Below are 18,634 nucleotides of genomic sequence, written 5' to 3' on the forward strand. Positions count from 1 at the left end.
TTAAGTGTCAGTGTAGACAGCACTATGCAGGTGGGAGAGCATCTCCTGCCAACATAGCTGCCACCACTTACGGGAGCTGGAGTAATTAAGCCGACAGGCACGCTCTCTTGCGTCCGTTTACAGCAGCTACATTAGAGAGCTTATGGCAGCACAGCTGCATCATCTGTATTGTAGCCAGAGCCTCAGCAAACAGTTTTCAGAAAGGAGATAATTTCTTAGGCTTTGCTCACACTTAAAAAGTTTTACCTGTGCTGCCATAGAGCAGCAAAACCTTCCTAGTGTGGACGCAGTTATACTGAGCTAAAAGTGCTGATACTGGAGTAGCTGTTTCTGGCTCAGGGAAATGAAATAATTTAAACCAGTATATAGTCCCTTATGCTAGTATAACTGCATCCACACGAGGATTTTTATAGATCTACCTATGTTGGCAAAAATAACACCCCTTACCACACAGTTATGTGGTAAAAAATTGTAAGTGTAGATGATGCCTTCTCTTATGGGAGGTGCTTTGTTTAAGATTTCACTGTCACAACAAAGCAGCCAAGATAACTGCACTCTGGATAACATTAGAACTTCAGGGTGTAATTAGGCGGATTTTATGGGAGAACAATGTTAAATGTACAGCCAGCTCATGCACATGAGCTAGTGAAATAGCACGCCATGTTGGTTTGTTCGCCTGCAAGGGGCTGCAGTTTGAGGGTCAGGCCGGCATGCTGAACTCAGACCCTGCAAATCCATATGCATCTCCCAACACAAGAAAATCAAGCAATGGCTCTGTGAATCCCTCCGTGATTATACCTCTTCAGTGGGAAGGGGAGGCTGGCCATCAATCTCGGCTGTGGAGGGTTGAAAAAAGCAGGTATATTTCTGCAAAATATTAAGACCAAAACAATTTGATTTTAAAATGTTTATGGAAGATTTTGGGGGGGGGGGTTTCCACCAAAAAAAAAAAAACCTTTAAATTTTTATTTAATTTTTTTTTGTTGAAAAATAAAAAATGTCTTCTAAACCAATTTTTTTATTAAACATTTGATTTTGACAAAAAAAATTCACTGAAAAAAAATGGTGGTGGTAGAAAAACGCAGCCAGCTAGACTCACCTCACTTCTTGAACACTTTTCTTAGTCAACAGGTGCTAATTTAGTCTGACCACAGTTCACCCCATTTTTATTACTTTCCTCCCATCCCTCCCAACACGTATTTCATTCTTTGATTTAGGCACCCTCACCTGCTTTTTATTTGTTTGCTTTTAAGAGGACGTGTTTTAAAAAGTTATACTTTATTGCACTTTATATTGTTTGGTGGTGGTGTGGTACAGCACTATGTCAGCTGCAGTGGGGGGCCAAGGGTTGTTTATAAATACAGTTATCACTGCTGCTGTTAAAGATTATTGTTGATTTGGGATGGGGAGGGCAGGAGTCATTGGAACAAAAGTCTCATAAGGTCAAGTGACAAATTATACTCCTTGTAGTGGTAAAGAATGCACTGTTGCCCAATACATCCCTGATGTAACCTGATTGACTGCTGTGGGATTGCGCCTGGAATCCCTTTCAGTAGCATCATAGCAGGGATGACGCTGGCCAGTTTGAGGTCTTATCTTTATAAAATCACAGCCATTTCTGGACTGCTTTGTCAGATAACTCAGTAATGTACTTCGTTGTGTGCTTACAGACATTGGAGATGGCAGTTACGCCAAGAAACAGATGGTGTTTGGAGTGGTGACGGCCCTGGATCTCCTGAACTTCATTACCCAAAAGGACAAGAGTCAGCACCAAAAAGTTGCTTCACCAAGAGGCTCTATTACCTCAGATGAATCTGAAATGAGCCACTGAAGATTTTTCAAAATGACGAGGCTAAGATTTTAACAGACTAATCCTTGGTCCCATACATTTGACCGCATCTGAAATGACAGCAAAGGAATCTGTGGATCAGGATGATCTGACTAAAGAACAAAGTTTAATTAAAATAAGCAGTTATACTGAGATAACATTACAACACAACATTGGGGGGGAGATATATGGGTCTTATTGCACAGATTTTGTAAGACTTGTCTCTTGCTGTTTTCGTGGTTAATTAACACCTTCTCCCACTTAAAGTGATACATGATTATGGCTGGGGCTGGAGCCATGATGGGAGAAGCTCCAGCCCTCTCCCAAATTTCATCCCTGACTGGGGGAACCCCCTGCTGATTGGCTGCCTTCCCCACTCACCACCCTTCTGGGGAAGGGTAGCCAATCAGAGCTACTGCAGGCAGAGTTTCTTTCCCCTCCCCTCAGGGGCTGACCCTTTCTTACAGGAGGGGAGAAGGGAGCATGTAGGACACAGCAGGTTAGGGCAGCTCTGCTTCCTTTCACTCCAGTGAACAATGGGATGGCTCCTCTGCTCCGCCCCCATTTGCCCTCCTGCCACACTGGCTTCACATCAGGGCCTAGGAGAGAGGGGTGAAGACTCTCAGAAGCTGTAGGAGGAGCAGAGGTGAGGCTGGTGGGGCTGAATTGATGTGGGGTTGAGGGAATGGGCAGAACCGATGCAGGAGCTACCAGGGGGACAGGATTGATATGGGAGTTGAAGGGCAGGATTATTTCCTGGACAGGGGTTGTGCAGATGGGGAGGGGCGAGCTCCTCCAGCAAAGGCCAAAATCCCCTTACCCAGGTTCTTTAGGAGAGTGGCCAGCACTAATTGTCACCTAGACCCACTGGGGATGGGAAGGGGGAGCCCCAAACTCAAAAGACAGCCCCAAAACACAATGTAATCTTTTCTTTAAAAAAATAATCATGATTTTAGGGTCAATTAATTATTTTGGGGGGCTGATGTGATTTTTTTGAAGCTTTGGAGTCCAGGAGCTGTTAGCAGAGCTCAGAAGAGCCACATGTTGGAGCTGCAAAAACACAGAAGGAATTAAGTGCACAGCAAGAGAAGAGTAAACAAACGAAATCACTTTTGCAGCCCAGTTTAGGGGAATAGGCACAATTGCTTCAGGCATGTGCTGTGGGCAGAATGAGAGAGGAGCAACTACTTTCAGTTTTAACTTTTCCTAAGCGACAAGTCTGTGTTTTTAATCTAACCTAGTATGTACAAGGTTTTTGATAAATGAAGACGTATTTATGGTTAGGAATGGTGTCTGCGGCTTTTTGTTTGCTGAGTTATACACAATACAGCAAATCTTTTGCAAGTAGTTGGGTAAGTGTTTGTTCACATCTGGTTTATGGCCAGAAAAGCAGACCACCCCAAGAAACTGTCCTCTTAATATTTCCCACTAGAGCTAGAACTGGAAATCTCGGGAGATCCCTTGCAGACTCAGGCAGTTCAGACAGTTTAGGATGGCCTCCACACTAAACCCAAAAACCATGGTGGGAGAGGGTAAGAGCAGAGAGGAGGGGGGAATAACAAAATGTGATAAAGTCTTTCTTCCAAAACCAGAAAGGGCATCCTGACGAACAATGTTTGTTACCTGGATGGAGACTTAGGGCTTGTCTTCATGTACAGTGCTACAGTGGTGTAGTTAATCCATCTCCCCAAGAGGCCATATTGATGGGAGAAGCTCTCCAATCAGCACAGTGCTGTCTACACAGGGGGTTACGTCAGTATAACTATAGTGTAGCCCTGGCTTTAGGGCTTGTCTATGCTTATAGCACTGCAGCACTTAGTGAAGATGCTACCTATGCTGACAGGAGAGCTTCTCCCATTGGCATAGTTAATGCAGCTCCCCGAGAGGCGGTTGCTATGGTGACGGGAAAAGCACTGTCTACCCTGCGAGTTAGGCTGGTATAACTACATCACTCAGTGTTGCAGATTTTCCATACCCGTGAGTGACGTAGTTATGCTGACATAAGTTGATAGCGTAGACCAAGCCTGAGGTTCAGATCCTACCCTTACTGAACTGAAGGATCCTCACCTTTGATTTCAGAGAAGACAGAATCAGGCCCTTGCTGGCGGATTTTTTTCTCCCTCAAATTCATCTAGAGAATGGTTAATAAATAGAGAGGGACAAAAAAATCACCAAATTAATCACAAGAACAAGAACTTTTCAGTAGGAAAGAGTGCAGCTGGCTGTATGCATGTGTGTGAGAGAGAGATGACATTGTCCATTTGCTGTTTGTCCAGCAGCACCCAAGTTCTGAGAGCTACAAGAAATTGTCTTTATGTATATGAAGAAAAATCATTGTACTCAAATAAAAACTAATACAATATTTGAAACAAAAATATAGTTAATTATTTGAGAGGGTTTTGCCCCTTTAGGACAAGATCTGAAACAGAGCTCAGAGGCCTGAGTCATTTGTGGTCATTAAAGAATCCATGGAATGTTTTGCAGGAGTAAGGGGGGGGGGATTGTTAACTCAGTGTGTTGGCCATATTCCAATGTGTGTAATTAAATTTCTCCCTGCAGCGTACAGTAGTCTTTCTGTTCTGTCCTACACTGCTGTAGTGATGCTGTGCACTATTTGACATCTGTCACATTCCACCCTAGAGGAAGCTGCATTCCAGCAGAGGGGGTAATGATACCTGTAGCTTAACCGTATTTCTGCAGTGACTTAAGCATGAATTTTAAGCATGGGATCAATAGTTAGTTAAGATTATTATTATTTTTAGTATTTGTATTACCATAGGGCATAGGAGCCCAAGTCATGCTGCTTCAATCGATGCAGGGTTGGATTCATAGTTTGTAAAATATTTTGGGAGTCTTCTGAGTAGGATCTTAGAAAGATTCTTTATAAACGTCATTCTCATTCATGCCTAACTCAAGGCCAAGTGTGTGCTACCTAAAGCAAACTACCTACAATCAGTAGCAAGGCACCTTGGTTTCTGAGTAGCTAGTTTCATTTATTTACAAAAGGAATATTCTCTCAAATGATTCAGAGCCATGAGATTGTTAACCTGTGAAAGCTGGCGTCTTTATTATCATTACCCTTGTCCTCCATGCCCTCTTCCCTCCTGTCTGTTACAACCACATCTTGTTTGGCTTTAGACTGTAAAACCCTAAGGCCAGGACGGGAGCCATGACCTTGATCATACAATCATGAATAATCAGAATCTCAATACATTTTCTAAGGCAAACTACAAATTCTGGGGTAGACACAGGTATGTTTAAAATAAAGGATTGTATGCAATATGATAATCAACAAATACACCCTGAACTAAATTCCTCGTGCTATTTGTTTTTATATTACATTTACTTTACTCTGTACATTTTCACTTTGGTACAGATTTTTATAGTGACAAAGCAAAAACTGTTTTGTAGACGTTATGAGTGTGAAAGAAAGTGGCTTAAATCAGGCAGCCGGGTGGGGATTTTATTTGCTGGGACAGTATGTGAGGAATTTGAGATTGTGTGATAGAACCATAATGACAATACTTAGCTCTTATACAGTACGGCTTATCTGTAGCTCTCCAACGGCTATACAAAGGAGATGAAATATCATTGTCTCTCACATGCAAAAAGACTGCAGGATTAAACAAACCCAGTGGGTAGAGCAAACAAAAAACAGCAATTAGCTATTTCAGCCTTTGCCTCAGCTACCCTTCCCCATGCACTTGGGACCAGTATACTGCAATTATGTAGCTAAACAACAAAACCTGTGATCTAACAGGTCTTTCTATCTATTTTCTCTCCCCCCCTCTGACTGACAGCTGCTTTTTTTTTTGGTATTACAGTCAAGTCTCTCCCTCGCCCACTGTTTGTAGCCACAAGTGCTTTGTATAATCCTTGTTTGCAGTGGTGTTGCAGCTTTGTTGGTCCCAGGATATTAGAGAGACAAGGTGGGTGAGGTAACATCTTTTATTGGACCAAGTTCTGCTGCTGAAAGCGATGAGCTTTCCAGCTACACAGAGCTCTTCTTCTGTGTAGCCGCTCAGCTTGTCTCTCCCACCAACAGAAGTTGGTCCAATAAAAGACATTACCTCACCCACCTTGTCTGTCTCGTGTAACCCTCCTCACTCTGCAACCCTTCTCCTGGGCAGGATTCCTTTACCAATCTTTTGAGAAGATGAAGAATGTTGCATGTGGTGGAGCATGGGAGGGGTTTGCAGGTGAGCTGGGAACGGGGGTGGGGGGGTCTGAGTGGTTACTGGATGATTTCAGGAGTGTGTGGCAGCTGGGGGATGGGACTGGTGCTCAAGTCAGGAGGGCTATGAACAAGTGTGACAGCTGAAAGGGGATTTTGTTAGCAATGTTGCCTAGCACGCTGCCTGTGCTAAGACAACTGAGGTGCCACTTGGAAGCTGTTAGCCACTCAGGGGTGAGTTATCACTGCAATTGCTCCTATTTGTGTGTGACTTCTGCCTTTTTTTTTCCTTTGGCCAACACAGGAATTTTAAAGTTTTTAACCTTTGAACTAGAGCTTAGGTGGGAGCATATTTATAATGCCACAGGGATGGTGTCAGACAGGAACAATGTGAAGTGGAATTTTAAGCTTAAGGGGTGGGTGGGGAGATGAGATTATTTTTCTTTTCTTTCTTCACCTATTAGAAAGGCTAAAGTTGGAGACCATGTCAGGCTTGTGGCTAAAAACTAACCAGGACATTTATTTTCACAATGACTGGGAGAGCCCAATCTTGCAAACAAACACTTCAGCATTTGTGTCATTTCACTAGGAGGAATCACAGTGAAGTTATAGGAAGAACATGTATAACTGTTTGCAACATCAGGCCCTAAATTCACTCCATCAATGGGCCCACTCCTCCAAATACCCCTGTTTGCAAATGCCATCTGGGGCATGGCTGGCATGATTCAAACCACCTGCATTTACCATGAGGATCACATGCTTCCTTGCTCATTTAGGCCAAGTGTTGGGTGTTATCTGACTTGTGAAGTGCAAAGTGCTTTTCAGGTTTAAGGGGTGCACCTGAGAGGGTAGGACAGGAGACAGAAGCTGAGCTGGGCTGCCCCCAGAAACTGGCACTGTAGCTGTGGAAGTTGAGGCTGGAAGAGTTGTGGCACTAATTAATTAGCAAAGAATGGGCAAAGCTTGTTCCAGCTAATAGACTCCACAGAAACAATAGACATTTGTCAGGAGCCCGTTGAAAGTGGTTGGCTGAACAGAAATCTGACAGGGAGGGGGACACTTCAAGGAGATTAGGATGGGAATAAAATTGATAGGGATGGGAGACCTTGCTCTGGGGGTGGGGGCAAATGGGGGTCACACATAATCCCTGGCAGGAAAGAGATTGGGAGTGAATGAGGAGCATGGAGGGAAAGGGAGCAAACATATCCCCTGCCATGGGGACAAAAAGGCGCAAAATCTGGTAGAGGAGCATGTGGAGTGATCACAGCCTCTAGAATGGGGGGAAAGAATATGGCAGCCTGGCGGAGGTGGGGGTTGCAGGGACTCCCAGTTAGAGGAGGATGGGAGGGTGGTGCACAGGGAGCTTCGGGTGGGAGCGGGGAATGAAGGGATGTCAGGAGCCCCTGGAATGGGCAATGCGCTCAGCCTACGGAAGCTACCAGCTGTGCGACCTCTGAGTTCGTTATTCCCCGGTGCTGGCTGCATTTCAGTAGTGTTGTTGTACATTCATAGCTTTCGAATCATTTCTGTATGCTTGTGGCTGGAAAACCATATATAAATATACACTATATTTACTGTGCTTAGCAGGCTATCAGTCTAATGGTCTTTTCCGTACTCTCAGTCAAAGTTTAAAGCAGGGTGGGGAAGGGTAGGATTGCACCACAATCTGGAACAGACTTCACAAATATACAGATCACCAAGAGAGATATAGACTCAACTGAAGCCATTAGCAAGATAAAAATCTTTTTGACCACTCCCAGCCATGCATTTTGTGTTGCAAAGGCTTTCCCTCCCTGTTTGTACTGCATCAAGGCTGGGAGAGCCATTGCATATAAATAGATGACCTTGCAGCTGAACTGGTATGGTTATGCTGGGAGAAAAATCAAAAGGCTGATCACCATTCCTGGGCCTAACCATCTGTCACATTTGGCATCAAGACTATCCAGGTAATTAAAACTGTTTTATATTTTAGAGCACAAGCACGTATTTGATTTAAAAAAGGATTCCTTCTACTATTCTGAAATATAAATTACAAGCAGTTAATTCAATTAGAGCAACCATTTCCCAGGAGTGTGTGGTAGCTGGGGAATGGGTCTGGAGATCAGATCAGGAGACATGGGGTATCTTAAAGAAAACTGGACTGATCTGAGCAGAAAATTCATCCCTATGTAACTATTAAGTAACAAATTACTTTAATGTTGTATCTTTAGGGAAAATTGGTCTTGTCAACCAAACCCGATTTTATTTTTTTGATAAGATTACAAGTGTGGTTGACAAAGGGGACGGCACTGATATAATATACTTAGATTTTTTTGACTTAGTACTGCACAGCATTCTGATTAAAACCTTAGCACTAGACAACAGTAATAAAGCACATGTTAAAAGGATTAAGAACAGGCTAGCTGACAGATCTCTAAAAGTAGTTTTCAATGGGAAATCACAGTCTAATGGAAGTGTTTTCTAAGGATCAGTTCTAAGTCTGGTACCATTTTTATCAGTGATCTGGAAGCAAATGTAAAATCACTGCAGAGAAAATTCGTGGATGAATCAAAGATTGGCTGAATGGTAAATAATGATGAGGACAAGGAAGCAATATTGTCGCTGGTAAGCATTCAAAAATTGGAAGATTGGTTTAACAATCATAAAAATTTTTTTAAAAGAATCCCTTTTGAGTTCTTGTTGTTTGCCTTTTGGTTTCAGAGCATTTAAAGGTGCATTTGGGTAATGTTTTCAAGCTTCTCTCTGCAACCATGAAGCCTAGAGAATTTCATTTAACAAAAATAAACTGAGATTCTTGTGCATTGACATAACTCCAGGAGCTGGGGCTTTAAGAAACACACCAAATATCACAAGACTCATGCTAAATCAGGAGAGTGGTTGGTAAGCTGGGCCCATTCAGACAAAATGCCTTTAATACAGCCAAATGCAGGCCATACCTACAGAATGAGGGACACTATCCTGGCAAGCAGTGACTCTGAAAAGGATTTAATGTCAGAAAGACAAACAACTGAACATGAACACCCAGTGCGATGCTGTGGCTAAAAGGGGTAATGCAATCTTTGGATGTACAAACACAGGTGGAGTGGGTAAGAGCAGAGAGGTGATTTGACCACTGTATATGGCCTTGGCTACTAGAATATTGTGTATAATTCTGGTGTCCCTATTTTAAAAAAGATGATGAAAACTTGGAGAGGAGAAGAGCCACAACATTATTTGAGAGCTGGAAAACATGCCTTACAGCAGGAGACTTAGAGCTCAGTATGTTTAGTTTATCGTAAAGAAGATCAGGAGGTGACTTGATTACAGCGTATAAGTACTTTCACAGAGAGAAAATATTAGGTACATAGGGCTCTTTAATTCTAGTAGATAAAGGCAGAACAAGAACCCATGGCTGGAAGCTGACGGCAGACCAAAAAATTGTGCCTTTCTAATTGGAATAACAGTGATGGTCATCAACCATTGAAACAAACAGAGCCAGCGTTAGGCATAAGCAGACTAAGCAATATCTTATGGGCCTGAAAGCCCAAGAGGGCCCCCTATTTGCTTTTTGTTACAAGAACTTGCCTGCTTTAGTATCAGGGAGGGGAAAAGGGAGGATATTTCTGTTTATGGACCCCAATGGGCTAGCACCGGCTCTGGGAACAAACTTCAGATCAGGACTGGATGCCTTTCTAGAAGATCTGCTTTAGCCAAAACACAAGTGATTGGGCTCAATACAGGGGTAACTAGATGAAATACCTGTGCCATACCTAGGGTCAGAGTAGGTGATCTAATGATCCCACCTGGTCTGAAAAAATCTACAAAAAAATCTACAAGTCTTGTAACATGACACTTTATTGAAGCAGGCAGTGCCATGCAAATTAAAAATGACCAAACCAACTTTTATAAATAGACTTAAAAGTTTAATATTTATCTGTTATCATCCTTAAAGGACTTTGTGAATTACATCACTCCTCTGAAGTAGGAAAGTAAATTTTATCTCCATTTTATAAATGGGGAAACTGAGGCAGGGGATTAAGTAATGTGCCCAAGGTTACAGAGTGTAAGTGGCAAAGCCAGCATTAGTTCTCACGGTCCCTGGCTCCCAGTATGATGATCAGTCCATTACAACATACTATCTCCGTTTGAGCCTACTTGAGGAGAAACCCAGAACTGGAACACTGGCCTTGCTGAGTAAGCAAAGGAAGAACTAATTTAAGCTCTCTGGGGCAGGGGTTTTTGTTTTGGTGTGTGTTTTGTACAGCAGCTAGCATGCTTGGCCTGAGGTGCTAGCGCTACACAGATTATAACAGTGCAGCTGGCCAGTGAGTAACTATTTCACAGGAGTGTGACCATTTGATTTCAGTAGCTCAGTTTCACACACAATGCTTACATTTTACAATTGTATAATTGACTCAAGTGCCTGAACCAGCCATTTCTGCTCTCTCTTTGCTTCTCTCTCTCCATCTCTTTTTTTAAATAGAAAACATGAAGCCTGAACACGTGCTTTGCCTGTTGCTGAGCTGCTTTCCGCTACCCAAAGCTGCCTGTAAGCCCTTGAAAGCCGACTGCACTCTTGTCAAATGTAGCCCATGCCCTGACCAACACACAGCGGTACCTTCGGAGAATAACTGCTGTGCTACATGTGCCCCTCCATGTTCCTGTCCAGATTACCAGCAATTGGAATGCACCATGCAAGGCTACGAGGATGGAAACGTCCCTGTGGGGAAATCTTTCCACATAAACTTTGCCACTGAACTTTGCACCTGTGTTTCTACAGGGAATATCTCCTGCACTTCAGTTTGCCCCACGGTTTCACCTATGTGCAAGGAGACCGGAAGCCCTCCTGATGGCTGTCCCCAGTGCGTATGTCCCATTGACAATGACAGAATCGTAGTTGCTGGCAGCACCATTCCCAGGGACAGTGAGATTTGTGTATGTCCCCCTGAGGGAGGCAAACTATTCTGCACCTCAACCACACCTCAGCTCACTACAGTCTACCAATGAATAGGCTCTGTTCTCCAAGTAAGCTAAGTATTGCAGGAGGGCAAAGCGTTTTGTTTAGACTATAAGAGAACCCCCATTGTATCTTCGGGCACCCTTATGGAAAATCCTATAGAATGTACAAGAAAATAATTATCTTGCTATAGGTGTTTCAAACTCTCCTATAAAATGGAATAGTGAAGTATAGTCACCCCACCTTGCCGCTCAAAGCGGCAGGAGCTGCCGAGCTGCCCAGAGCCCGGGGGCTCTGTGAGGGGGAAGAGGGGAAGCAGGGGAGGGGCCAGGGGAGCCTCCCCAGCTGGGAGCTCAGGCAGGCAGGACAGGACGGTCCTGCGGGCCAGATGTGGCCCACCGACCAGAGTTTGCCCACCCGCCGGCCCCTTTAATAACCGGTTCTACACCGGCTTCTAAATTTAACAACTGGTTCTTGTGAACCAGCTCCAGCTCACCACTGGTCTTGTGGTTTTAAAGTGTGAGTGTGATGGACCAGCCCACAATGATCTTGGTGAAGCATCCATGGTGATCCTCCAGTACTTACCTAACCATAGAAAAGTAGCCCTTTCTTTTGATGTACTCTGTGGCAAGGGCGCTGATGCCAAATAGGCATATGCATGCCCTCTCTTGCGCCATTGCAGTTTGGGAACCCCATTGCTGCAAATCCATCCACTATGTCCTGCACACTGCCCAGAATCACAGTCCTGCATAGCCCTGCCCACTTGCATGGTAGTGACGCCTACTGTGGTTTTTGCAAGTCTAACATGCTTGCTCATGGACTGGTAGCAGTCTGGTGGTGTTGCAAGCTTCCACAGTGCAATCATTACTCACTTCTCCATTGTCAGTACAGCTCTCATTTTGGTGCCCCGGTGCTGAAGTAAGCTCAGGACGCAGATCCAGCAGTGTGACCTTGCACATCCAGAAGTTATGCATCCACAGCTCATCGCCCCAAACCTACATTACAATGAAATCACACTAGTCAGTGCTCATTTCTCAGGCCCAGAAGCAGCGTTCCATCGTCTGCAGCTGCTCTCTGAATGCCACCAACAACCTTATTGTTTTTTGCTATGTCCCTTGGTGAACTGTCCTCAAAGAAATCATTATGTCCTCTGTTGTTGTGGGTCTGCAAATGCAGGAGACTCATGGGGCCTGTATTTGTAACGTCCATGAGAATAAGGCAGAGCTCTATGAGCTCCATGCTTCTGTCAGAGCCAGCAGACACAAAAGAGTGGGTTTGTGGGATTTTTAAAAAAAGGCATGAAAGTTATGGGACATGGATGGCATTATGGGATGGAGAAAGTTGCATGCTGGGAATTTGAGCCCTACCTCCGAGAGATCCCTTGGAGAGTCATTTCCGTCTCACAACACATGGTGAAAATTTCCCAAAAAGCTTTGTGCCAGAAAGTGGCATGTGGCACACTGGGATACCTACCCATGGTGCATTGCGCTTTGCATAGACCTAAGCACTCCTGGTGAGCAGCCAAGTTTGGCAAGCAGCCAAGTGCAAGCAGCCAAGTTTGGCAGCTGTATGTATCCAATGTATCTTACATTGACTAGTGTAGACATGGTGTAATAATGCCTGACTGAAAACTGATTCACTGAGGCAAAATTAAATTACAGCAATTGATGTGTGCATTTTAAAACACTCTTGCAGCTATCCTTACGCCTGTGGGGAAAAAAACTTTAGAATTAGTGCCAGATTGTGAACTTTGTACACGGAATGTCCATTAATGCCATAGGGCTGGGGGCGGGGGTGTCATATGTGCAAATTGAGGGCACTTTATGCCCTTTCTCGAGAAATGTAAACGGCTCAGGTATTTTGCTCCATTTTTTTCAATTGGCTGGCCTGCATCTAATCTCTCTTTAACCAGCTGTTCTATTTTTGGAAGCTAGATGTGAGCTTTCTCTCTCCCAGCATGACAGTAATTCCCATCAGCAGGCCATTTATTTAGCATTGATGACTTTGAGACTGTGGGGCCTTCACAAACTATCAGCATGATGTTTGTTTCATACCCAAGGCATTGAGTTTAAACGGGGTCTGAAGCAAAAGCGTTTGTTTTGCTGCACAGTGATTAAATATTGAATTTCTGTCTGTAGGAGCTAAACCCAGCTAAAGTGATTGGGAGAATCTTGTTTGATTCCACAAGTAGCAGTGGCCAGAGATGAGGAAAGAAAGGGAACAAGGAACAGAAGGGTTGGAAGAACTTAACCAGGCAGAAATGAGAGCAAGCTGCCAGATATGGCTGTGCATTAATCTAAATGGGGGTAGGGACTGGTTTACATTATAAATGGTAGTATTGAAACTCAATTGTGAAGAGTTAGCTGGCACGCTGCTTACCACGCCTCAGTGGGTAGTGCAGATCATGGCAAATCATTCTTACCATGGTTTCAGCTAATTTTGATCATCATCACAAGCTGACACGATCTGCATGGCTCTGACTGGTCTTTTGTGGACACTATTATGTCAGCTAACTTGACACTTCACAATGATGTTTGAATGCAACCACAGGCGCCGACTTTCTAAAGTACTCCAGGCCCTGCCCCCACTCCACCCTCTTCCCGCCCAGTTCCGCCTCCTCTCCTGAATGTGCTACATCCACCCTCCTCCCCCTCAGAGCCTCCCGCACGCTGCAAAACAGAGGTGGGAGGTGTGGGAAGGGGAGGCGCTGATTGGTGGGGCCTGCTGGCAGACAGGAGGTGCTGGAGGGGGGAAAGGGGATGTTCTGATAAAGGGGCTGCCGGTGGGTGCTCAGCACCTATTTTTCCACGGAGTTGGTGCCTATGAATGCAACACAGTTTTGAACTGTAGACAAGCTCGAATGCTTTAGGAAACCTCCCTCTCTTTCCCGCAGACACTGGGTTTACTGGGCAATAGTGTTAGGTCCAATCCTGCAAAATGCAGAACACATCCTCAATTCTTACTGAAGTCCCAGGGAGAAGTACTCCAGGAGCAGACCTTAAGTCAGATTTGCTGCATCTTGGGACCTGAGCTCCTACAACCTCCAGTGACTTCCGTGTTCTTTAGTAACAGTTTAAAAGGAAACCTTATCTGAAAAACAAAACTATTTTAGTCTTCAAACACCAGAGAGCAGCAAACATTTAGAGTAATACAGGAGAATCCAATAGTGCAAATTTTCACAATATCAATAAGATGTTGTGAGTTCTCTGAGTTTGGACTTGGGAATGAAAAGCAAGCGGTAGCTGGAAATTTTTGGAGTCTGCCATTTGATTTCATTGCAAGTCCCAGGGAATCCTTTGGCCCTCTCCAGATTGTTCTAAACTAAGTTTCAGAGTTACATTAAGTGATCGTCCTGTCTGAATTGCAAAATTTGTATCTGGAATCTCATCTGACTCCAAACTTTCCTAACCCCAACCCCACCTCCAAAATGAAATGTGGGACCATGGATCACATGGTAGGGCTTCCGGAGGAAAATGAGCACGAGGGAATCCTTGTAAAGCCAGACATGTCCAACAATTTCATTTTTAGAATTTTGCCTTCACCAGGTTGGATTCACAGAAACATGCAATAAAACTAAAGGAGTGGAAACCACATGAAGTAGAAATACAAAAGGAATACAAACCTGGGCACACTGAAGTCAGCAATTTTTGCACTGCTTAATCTACACCCCCCCGCCCCAACCGCCTTTTTTAAAGCAGTAAGTATTGAGCAGTTCAAACTTAAGAAAGAACCAAGCAAGTAACAATTAACGAGGTTTGGAATGAATACCTCTTTCAGCTTTCCAGTGGGTTTTCTGATGTTAACAGTGTAGGCCACTGATGTGCAGTCTAATCCAGGAACTGGACTTGTTAGGTTTCCTCCCCGAGTAAGGCAAAGAGACTTTGCTTCTTATCAGTGTAAGCTGAGGTGTGAAGGTCCTACATGCCTGGTGGTGTTCTGAGGAATGGGCTCCTCTCATGCAGAGCAGACAATGGGAATGCACTTCCATCTCTATGAACATGAAGGGGGTGACACACACTGTTAAAAATCCATACCTTCTTATCCAGGTGTTTGGATAAGCCTGGCCACAAGTTCTAAGGACTCTGGTTCAGGTAAAAAACTAAGTGTGCAATGGTGCAAGCTCCTAACATTTACTAATTATACTGACATTTAACAATTGTAGTGGAGCTCTGAATTAAAGACACCTTTCTAGACCCGGAGAGAATGTCCTTACACCTGCAGCTAGCCACAGAAAAGGACTGAGGCTTTTGGAACTGCATTCCTTTTATATAAGCTGTACTCCAAATTTTCAAGGCTGCAAGAGTATACTCATGAAACCCCCCAATAAGCCTTGCTCTCTAGAAGGTTCCTGCAATCGAGGTTCATCCCAGTAGTACAAATACGGAGAGGAAACTTCAGAGAATGCAGACATACCACTTGTACTAAAGAGTGCTTTCCTTCGCTCTTGAATTAAGAGGTTACTCTCATCTTTGTAAACCAGTGTGACACAAAGGCTCATTGTTGGTTTACTACACTGTGCCAGCAACTCTTGTCAGGCCTGACATACTCACCACACCTAAAATACTGTTGTCATAATCTGTATCTAAAAGGTATCATGTAAGGGATCATATATTGGTAACGTGCTGGTCCTGAAAATCATTGTGTGATGTATGTATGGTAAACCCAGAAAGGATTTTATGGCTATGTGCTGTAAACATGTTCTTACAATGTATTTTGGCAAACAAGGCTTAAGAAAGCCATGTCTGTTCTAGACAAAGGAATATGGTTCCACCTCCTTGAATGCATCGCCAATGTAAATTAGGCAGAGTGTGACCAAAGACAAAGAAAAGCACATTCACATGCAAGGTAAACAAAGCCATCTGGAGAGCAAGTGGAGAAAGATGAATACTTAACAGTCTTGACGTGGGGGGGAGGAAGGGGGGGGGATATGGAGATTGCATCCTCAGGGAGGCCTTCTGCCTCTTGAATCACAGTCAGTGAACTTTGGGAAGACAGCATGGTGTCTACACCCCAGCAGGAGAGAAAAATGTGGTTTGGGGTTACTTTTTCAAAGTATACATTGCAAAGATTTAGTGGACTACAGAAGACAGGGGTTCTGAACCTCAAGTGATAAGCTATTGAATCAAACTGATTATACAGAATATTACTGTATGATAGAAGTGTACTGAGTAAGGTCTTTATGACTCTCCAGTGTGTCACAGGCTTTAATACCGTTGTGAAATGTATGTATTGACACTATATGCAGAATTATGGGCGCTCACTGATATTATGCTTTAAAGTCCAACTAAACACAGGTTCTTCCCCAGACAGGCGGGAAAGTAGCTATCTCCAGTGTAAATTAAGCATTATGGAATCAAAACAATGGAAGCCCCCATTTACATACAAATCAGCAGAGGGCTGGGAAGTCAACAAGAAGGGAAGAACAGCAGGGAGCCTTCCTGCCTTTTGTAACAGGGTCAATGAACTTTGGGAGACATAAGCAGAAATGGAGAGCCATTTTGGTACCAATTAATTGGGGGATTAAAGGGACCACAGCTCTTGAAAATCACAAAATGTTGGATCCTTCAAGCAAAGGGGTTGAAGGCTCTGGGAACTGATTTTTGGTGTGAAAACTGCTTAGGCAAAGATTGTAACTTGCTGAAATTAAGTTTTTTATGTCATAGAAGCATATTTTTCTTTTGTTTATAATCCTTTCTATCTTTACTCCTTATACTTGATCCTTAAACCTAGGAATTTTTGTTTAATAAACTTGTTTTACTTTTACTATACAACAAATCAGTGCGCTGATAGAAAGGAAGGGTGTGTTAACCCCAGTTAAGCTAATAGGCTGCAGTGTACTGCCTCTTTCAAGGAGCAACAAACATAAAACTTCTGTGAGTGTTCAGCAAGGGAGACTAGAAACTGCATGGAGACATCTCTGGGGAACTCAAGAGTTGGGATTTACTGTTTTATTACTGGTCAGTCAAGGTTTGGACTGAGAGTCCTGAAGAGTTTCCTAGCAAGAAAGACAAACTGGTGTGTCAGGGATTTGTTACACAGTTTAGCAGTAGCAAAACTTTCACTTGCTGAGGCTGAGGAGGCTAACACAGTAACTCGCAATTCTGGGAACCGCAGCAGATGGTCACAACCAATCACTAGACTAGAGCACAAAACAAAAACACTTCCTCAGGTCTGATTCCATCCAGCAGATGTCAACACAGGACACAGAAAACACTATATGTACACACTAAGGCAGCACAAACCAAAGTATCTGGAGGTCCATTCAAAACTTAAGCCAGCAGCCAATCAATAACAATCTGTGGCTGCATAAAAATATTACAGGTGTTTACAGAGCGCATATATCTGGAACAGGGAATAGAACTTGTAATTTCAGCTCAAGCACCTCCACCACTAGTTCTTTTGCATTTGAGCTGAAGGTGAAAGTCCCTTAGATCACAGTAGCACTAAGGCTCTTATCCTTCTTTTAGATCAAACATTAGGGGTATATCTACACTATGGGATTATTCCGATTTTACAGAAACCAGTTTTTTAAAACAGATTGCACGTGGCCACACTAAGCACATTAATTTGGCGGTGTGAGTCCATGTACTGAGGCTAGCATCGATTTCTGGAGCGTTGCACTGTGGGTAGCTATCCCATAGTTCCCACAGTCTCCTCCACCCATTGGAATTCTGGGTTGAGCTCCGAATGCATGATGGGACCAAAACAGTGTTGCGGGTGATTCTGGGTAAATGTCATCACTCAATCCTTCCTCCGTGAAAGCAATGGCAGACAATCATTTCGCGCCCTTTTTCCCTGGATTGCCCTGGCAGACGCCATAGCACGGCAACCATGGAGCCTGCTGAGCCTTTTGTCACTGTCACCGTATGTGTACTGGATGCTGCTGACAGATGCAGTACTGCAGTGCTACACAGCAGCATTCATTTGCCTTTGCAAGGTAGCAGAGACGGTTACCAGCCCTATATCACCATCTGCAATTGGAAATTGGCTATGACGGTTATCAATCCTTTTGTACTATCTGCTGCTGTCATGGGTGCGCCTGGCTGGCCTTGCTGAGGTCGGCCGGGGGCCCATGGACAAAAATGGGAATGACTCCCCAGGTCATTCCCTTCTTTATGTTTTGTCTAAAAATAGAGTCAGTCCTGCCTAGAATATGGGGCAAGTGTACTAGAGAACCAGAGAGCACAGCCACTCCATGTCAGAGCCCCAGAGATCCTGCAGAAATGATGATGCCATTCTAGGGGGTGCCCCTGCAACAACCCCACCCATTGCTTCCCTCCTTCCCCAACCCTCCTGAGCTACCATGGCAGTGTCCCCCACATTTGTGTGATGAAGTAATAAAGAATGCAGGAATAAGAAACACTGACTTTTTAGTGAGATAAAATGAGGGGGAGGCAGCCTCCAGCTGCTATGATAGTCCAGGCAGTACAGATTCTTCATTAGACATGAAAGGGGGGGGGGGGTGAGGAGCTCAGCCCCCAGTTGCTATGATGAGGACGGTTTTCAATCCTTTTGTACCGTCTGCCGGGAATGACCAGGAGTCATTCCCATTTTTGCCCAGGCGCCCCCGGCCGAATTCACCGAGGCCAGCCAGGAGCACTCACGGGATGATGAGGACAGTTTCCAAGCCTTTTGTACCGTCTGCCATCAGGAAACGAAGGAGAGCGGATGCTGCTGTTCAGCGCTGCAGCACCGT

The 18,634-nt window shown here is 44.2% G+C and overlaps 2 protein-coding genes and 1 long non-coding RNA gene across 8 annotated transcripts in view; 2 read left to right on the forward strand and 1 right to left on the reverse strand.

The window, feature by feature from the left end:
• LOC120388810 (cystathionine beta-synthase-like) overlaps window positions 1-1,839 on the forward strand; it is a 45,014-nt gene extending 43,175 nt beyond the window's left edge. The window contains exon 16 of the mRNA XM_039510902.1: window positions 1,671-1,839. Coding sequence (XP_039366836.1) covers window positions 1,671-1,831 — 161 coding nt within the window. The 3' untranslated portion in view covers window positions 1,832-1,839. The remainder of the gene's footprint in view (window positions 1-1,670) is intronic.
• LOC120388843 lies at window positions 595-17,493 on the reverse strand. Of its 2 annotated transcripts, XR_005590660.1 has the most exons (5): window positions 14,707-17,493; window positions 13,902-14,028; window positions 11,811-11,933; window positions 1,804-1,899; window positions 595-867 (listed from the first exon to the last, which is right to left on the reverse strand). It is a non-coding gene; the product is annotated as an uncharacterized LOC120388843 (long non-coding RNA). The 2 variants fall into 2 exon arrangements; XR_005590659.1 differs by lacking the exon at window positions 595-867 and having other exon boundaries at window positions 1,196-1,899.
• Window positions 2,157-11,206, forward strand: LOC120388817 (fibulin-2-like). Of its 5 annotated transcripts, none has more exons than XR_005590658.1 (2): window positions 2,157-2,474; window positions 10,465-11,206. XR_005590658.1 is itself a non-coding variant. In XM_039510921.1 (2 exons), the coding sequence occupies exons 1-2, from the start codon at window positions 5,985-5,987 to the stop codon at window positions 10,986-10,988; spliced, it is 567 nt and encodes a 188-aa protein (XP_039366855.1). In that variant the 5' UTR covers window positions 5,935-5,984; the 3' UTR covers window positions 10,989-11,206. The 5 variants fall into 5 exon arrangements, 2 of the variants coding, with proteins under 2 accessions (XP_039366855.1, XP_039366848.1); XM_039510921.1 differs by lacking the exon at window positions 2,157-2,474 and adding an exon at window positions 5,935-6,027; XR_005590656.1 differs by lacking the exon at window positions 2,157-2,474 and adding an exon at window positions 7,847-7,948.
• Window positions 17,494-18,634: the final 1,141 nt, after the last annotated feature.

The sequence above is a fragment of the Mauremys reevesii genome, linkage group 1 (genome assembly GCF_016161935.1).
Source record: "Mauremys reevesii isolate NIE-2019 linkage group 1, ASM1616193v1, whole genome shotgun sequence".
NCBI classification, from domain to species: Eukaryota; Metazoa; Chordata; order Testudines; family Geoemydidae; genus Mauremys; species Mauremys reevesii.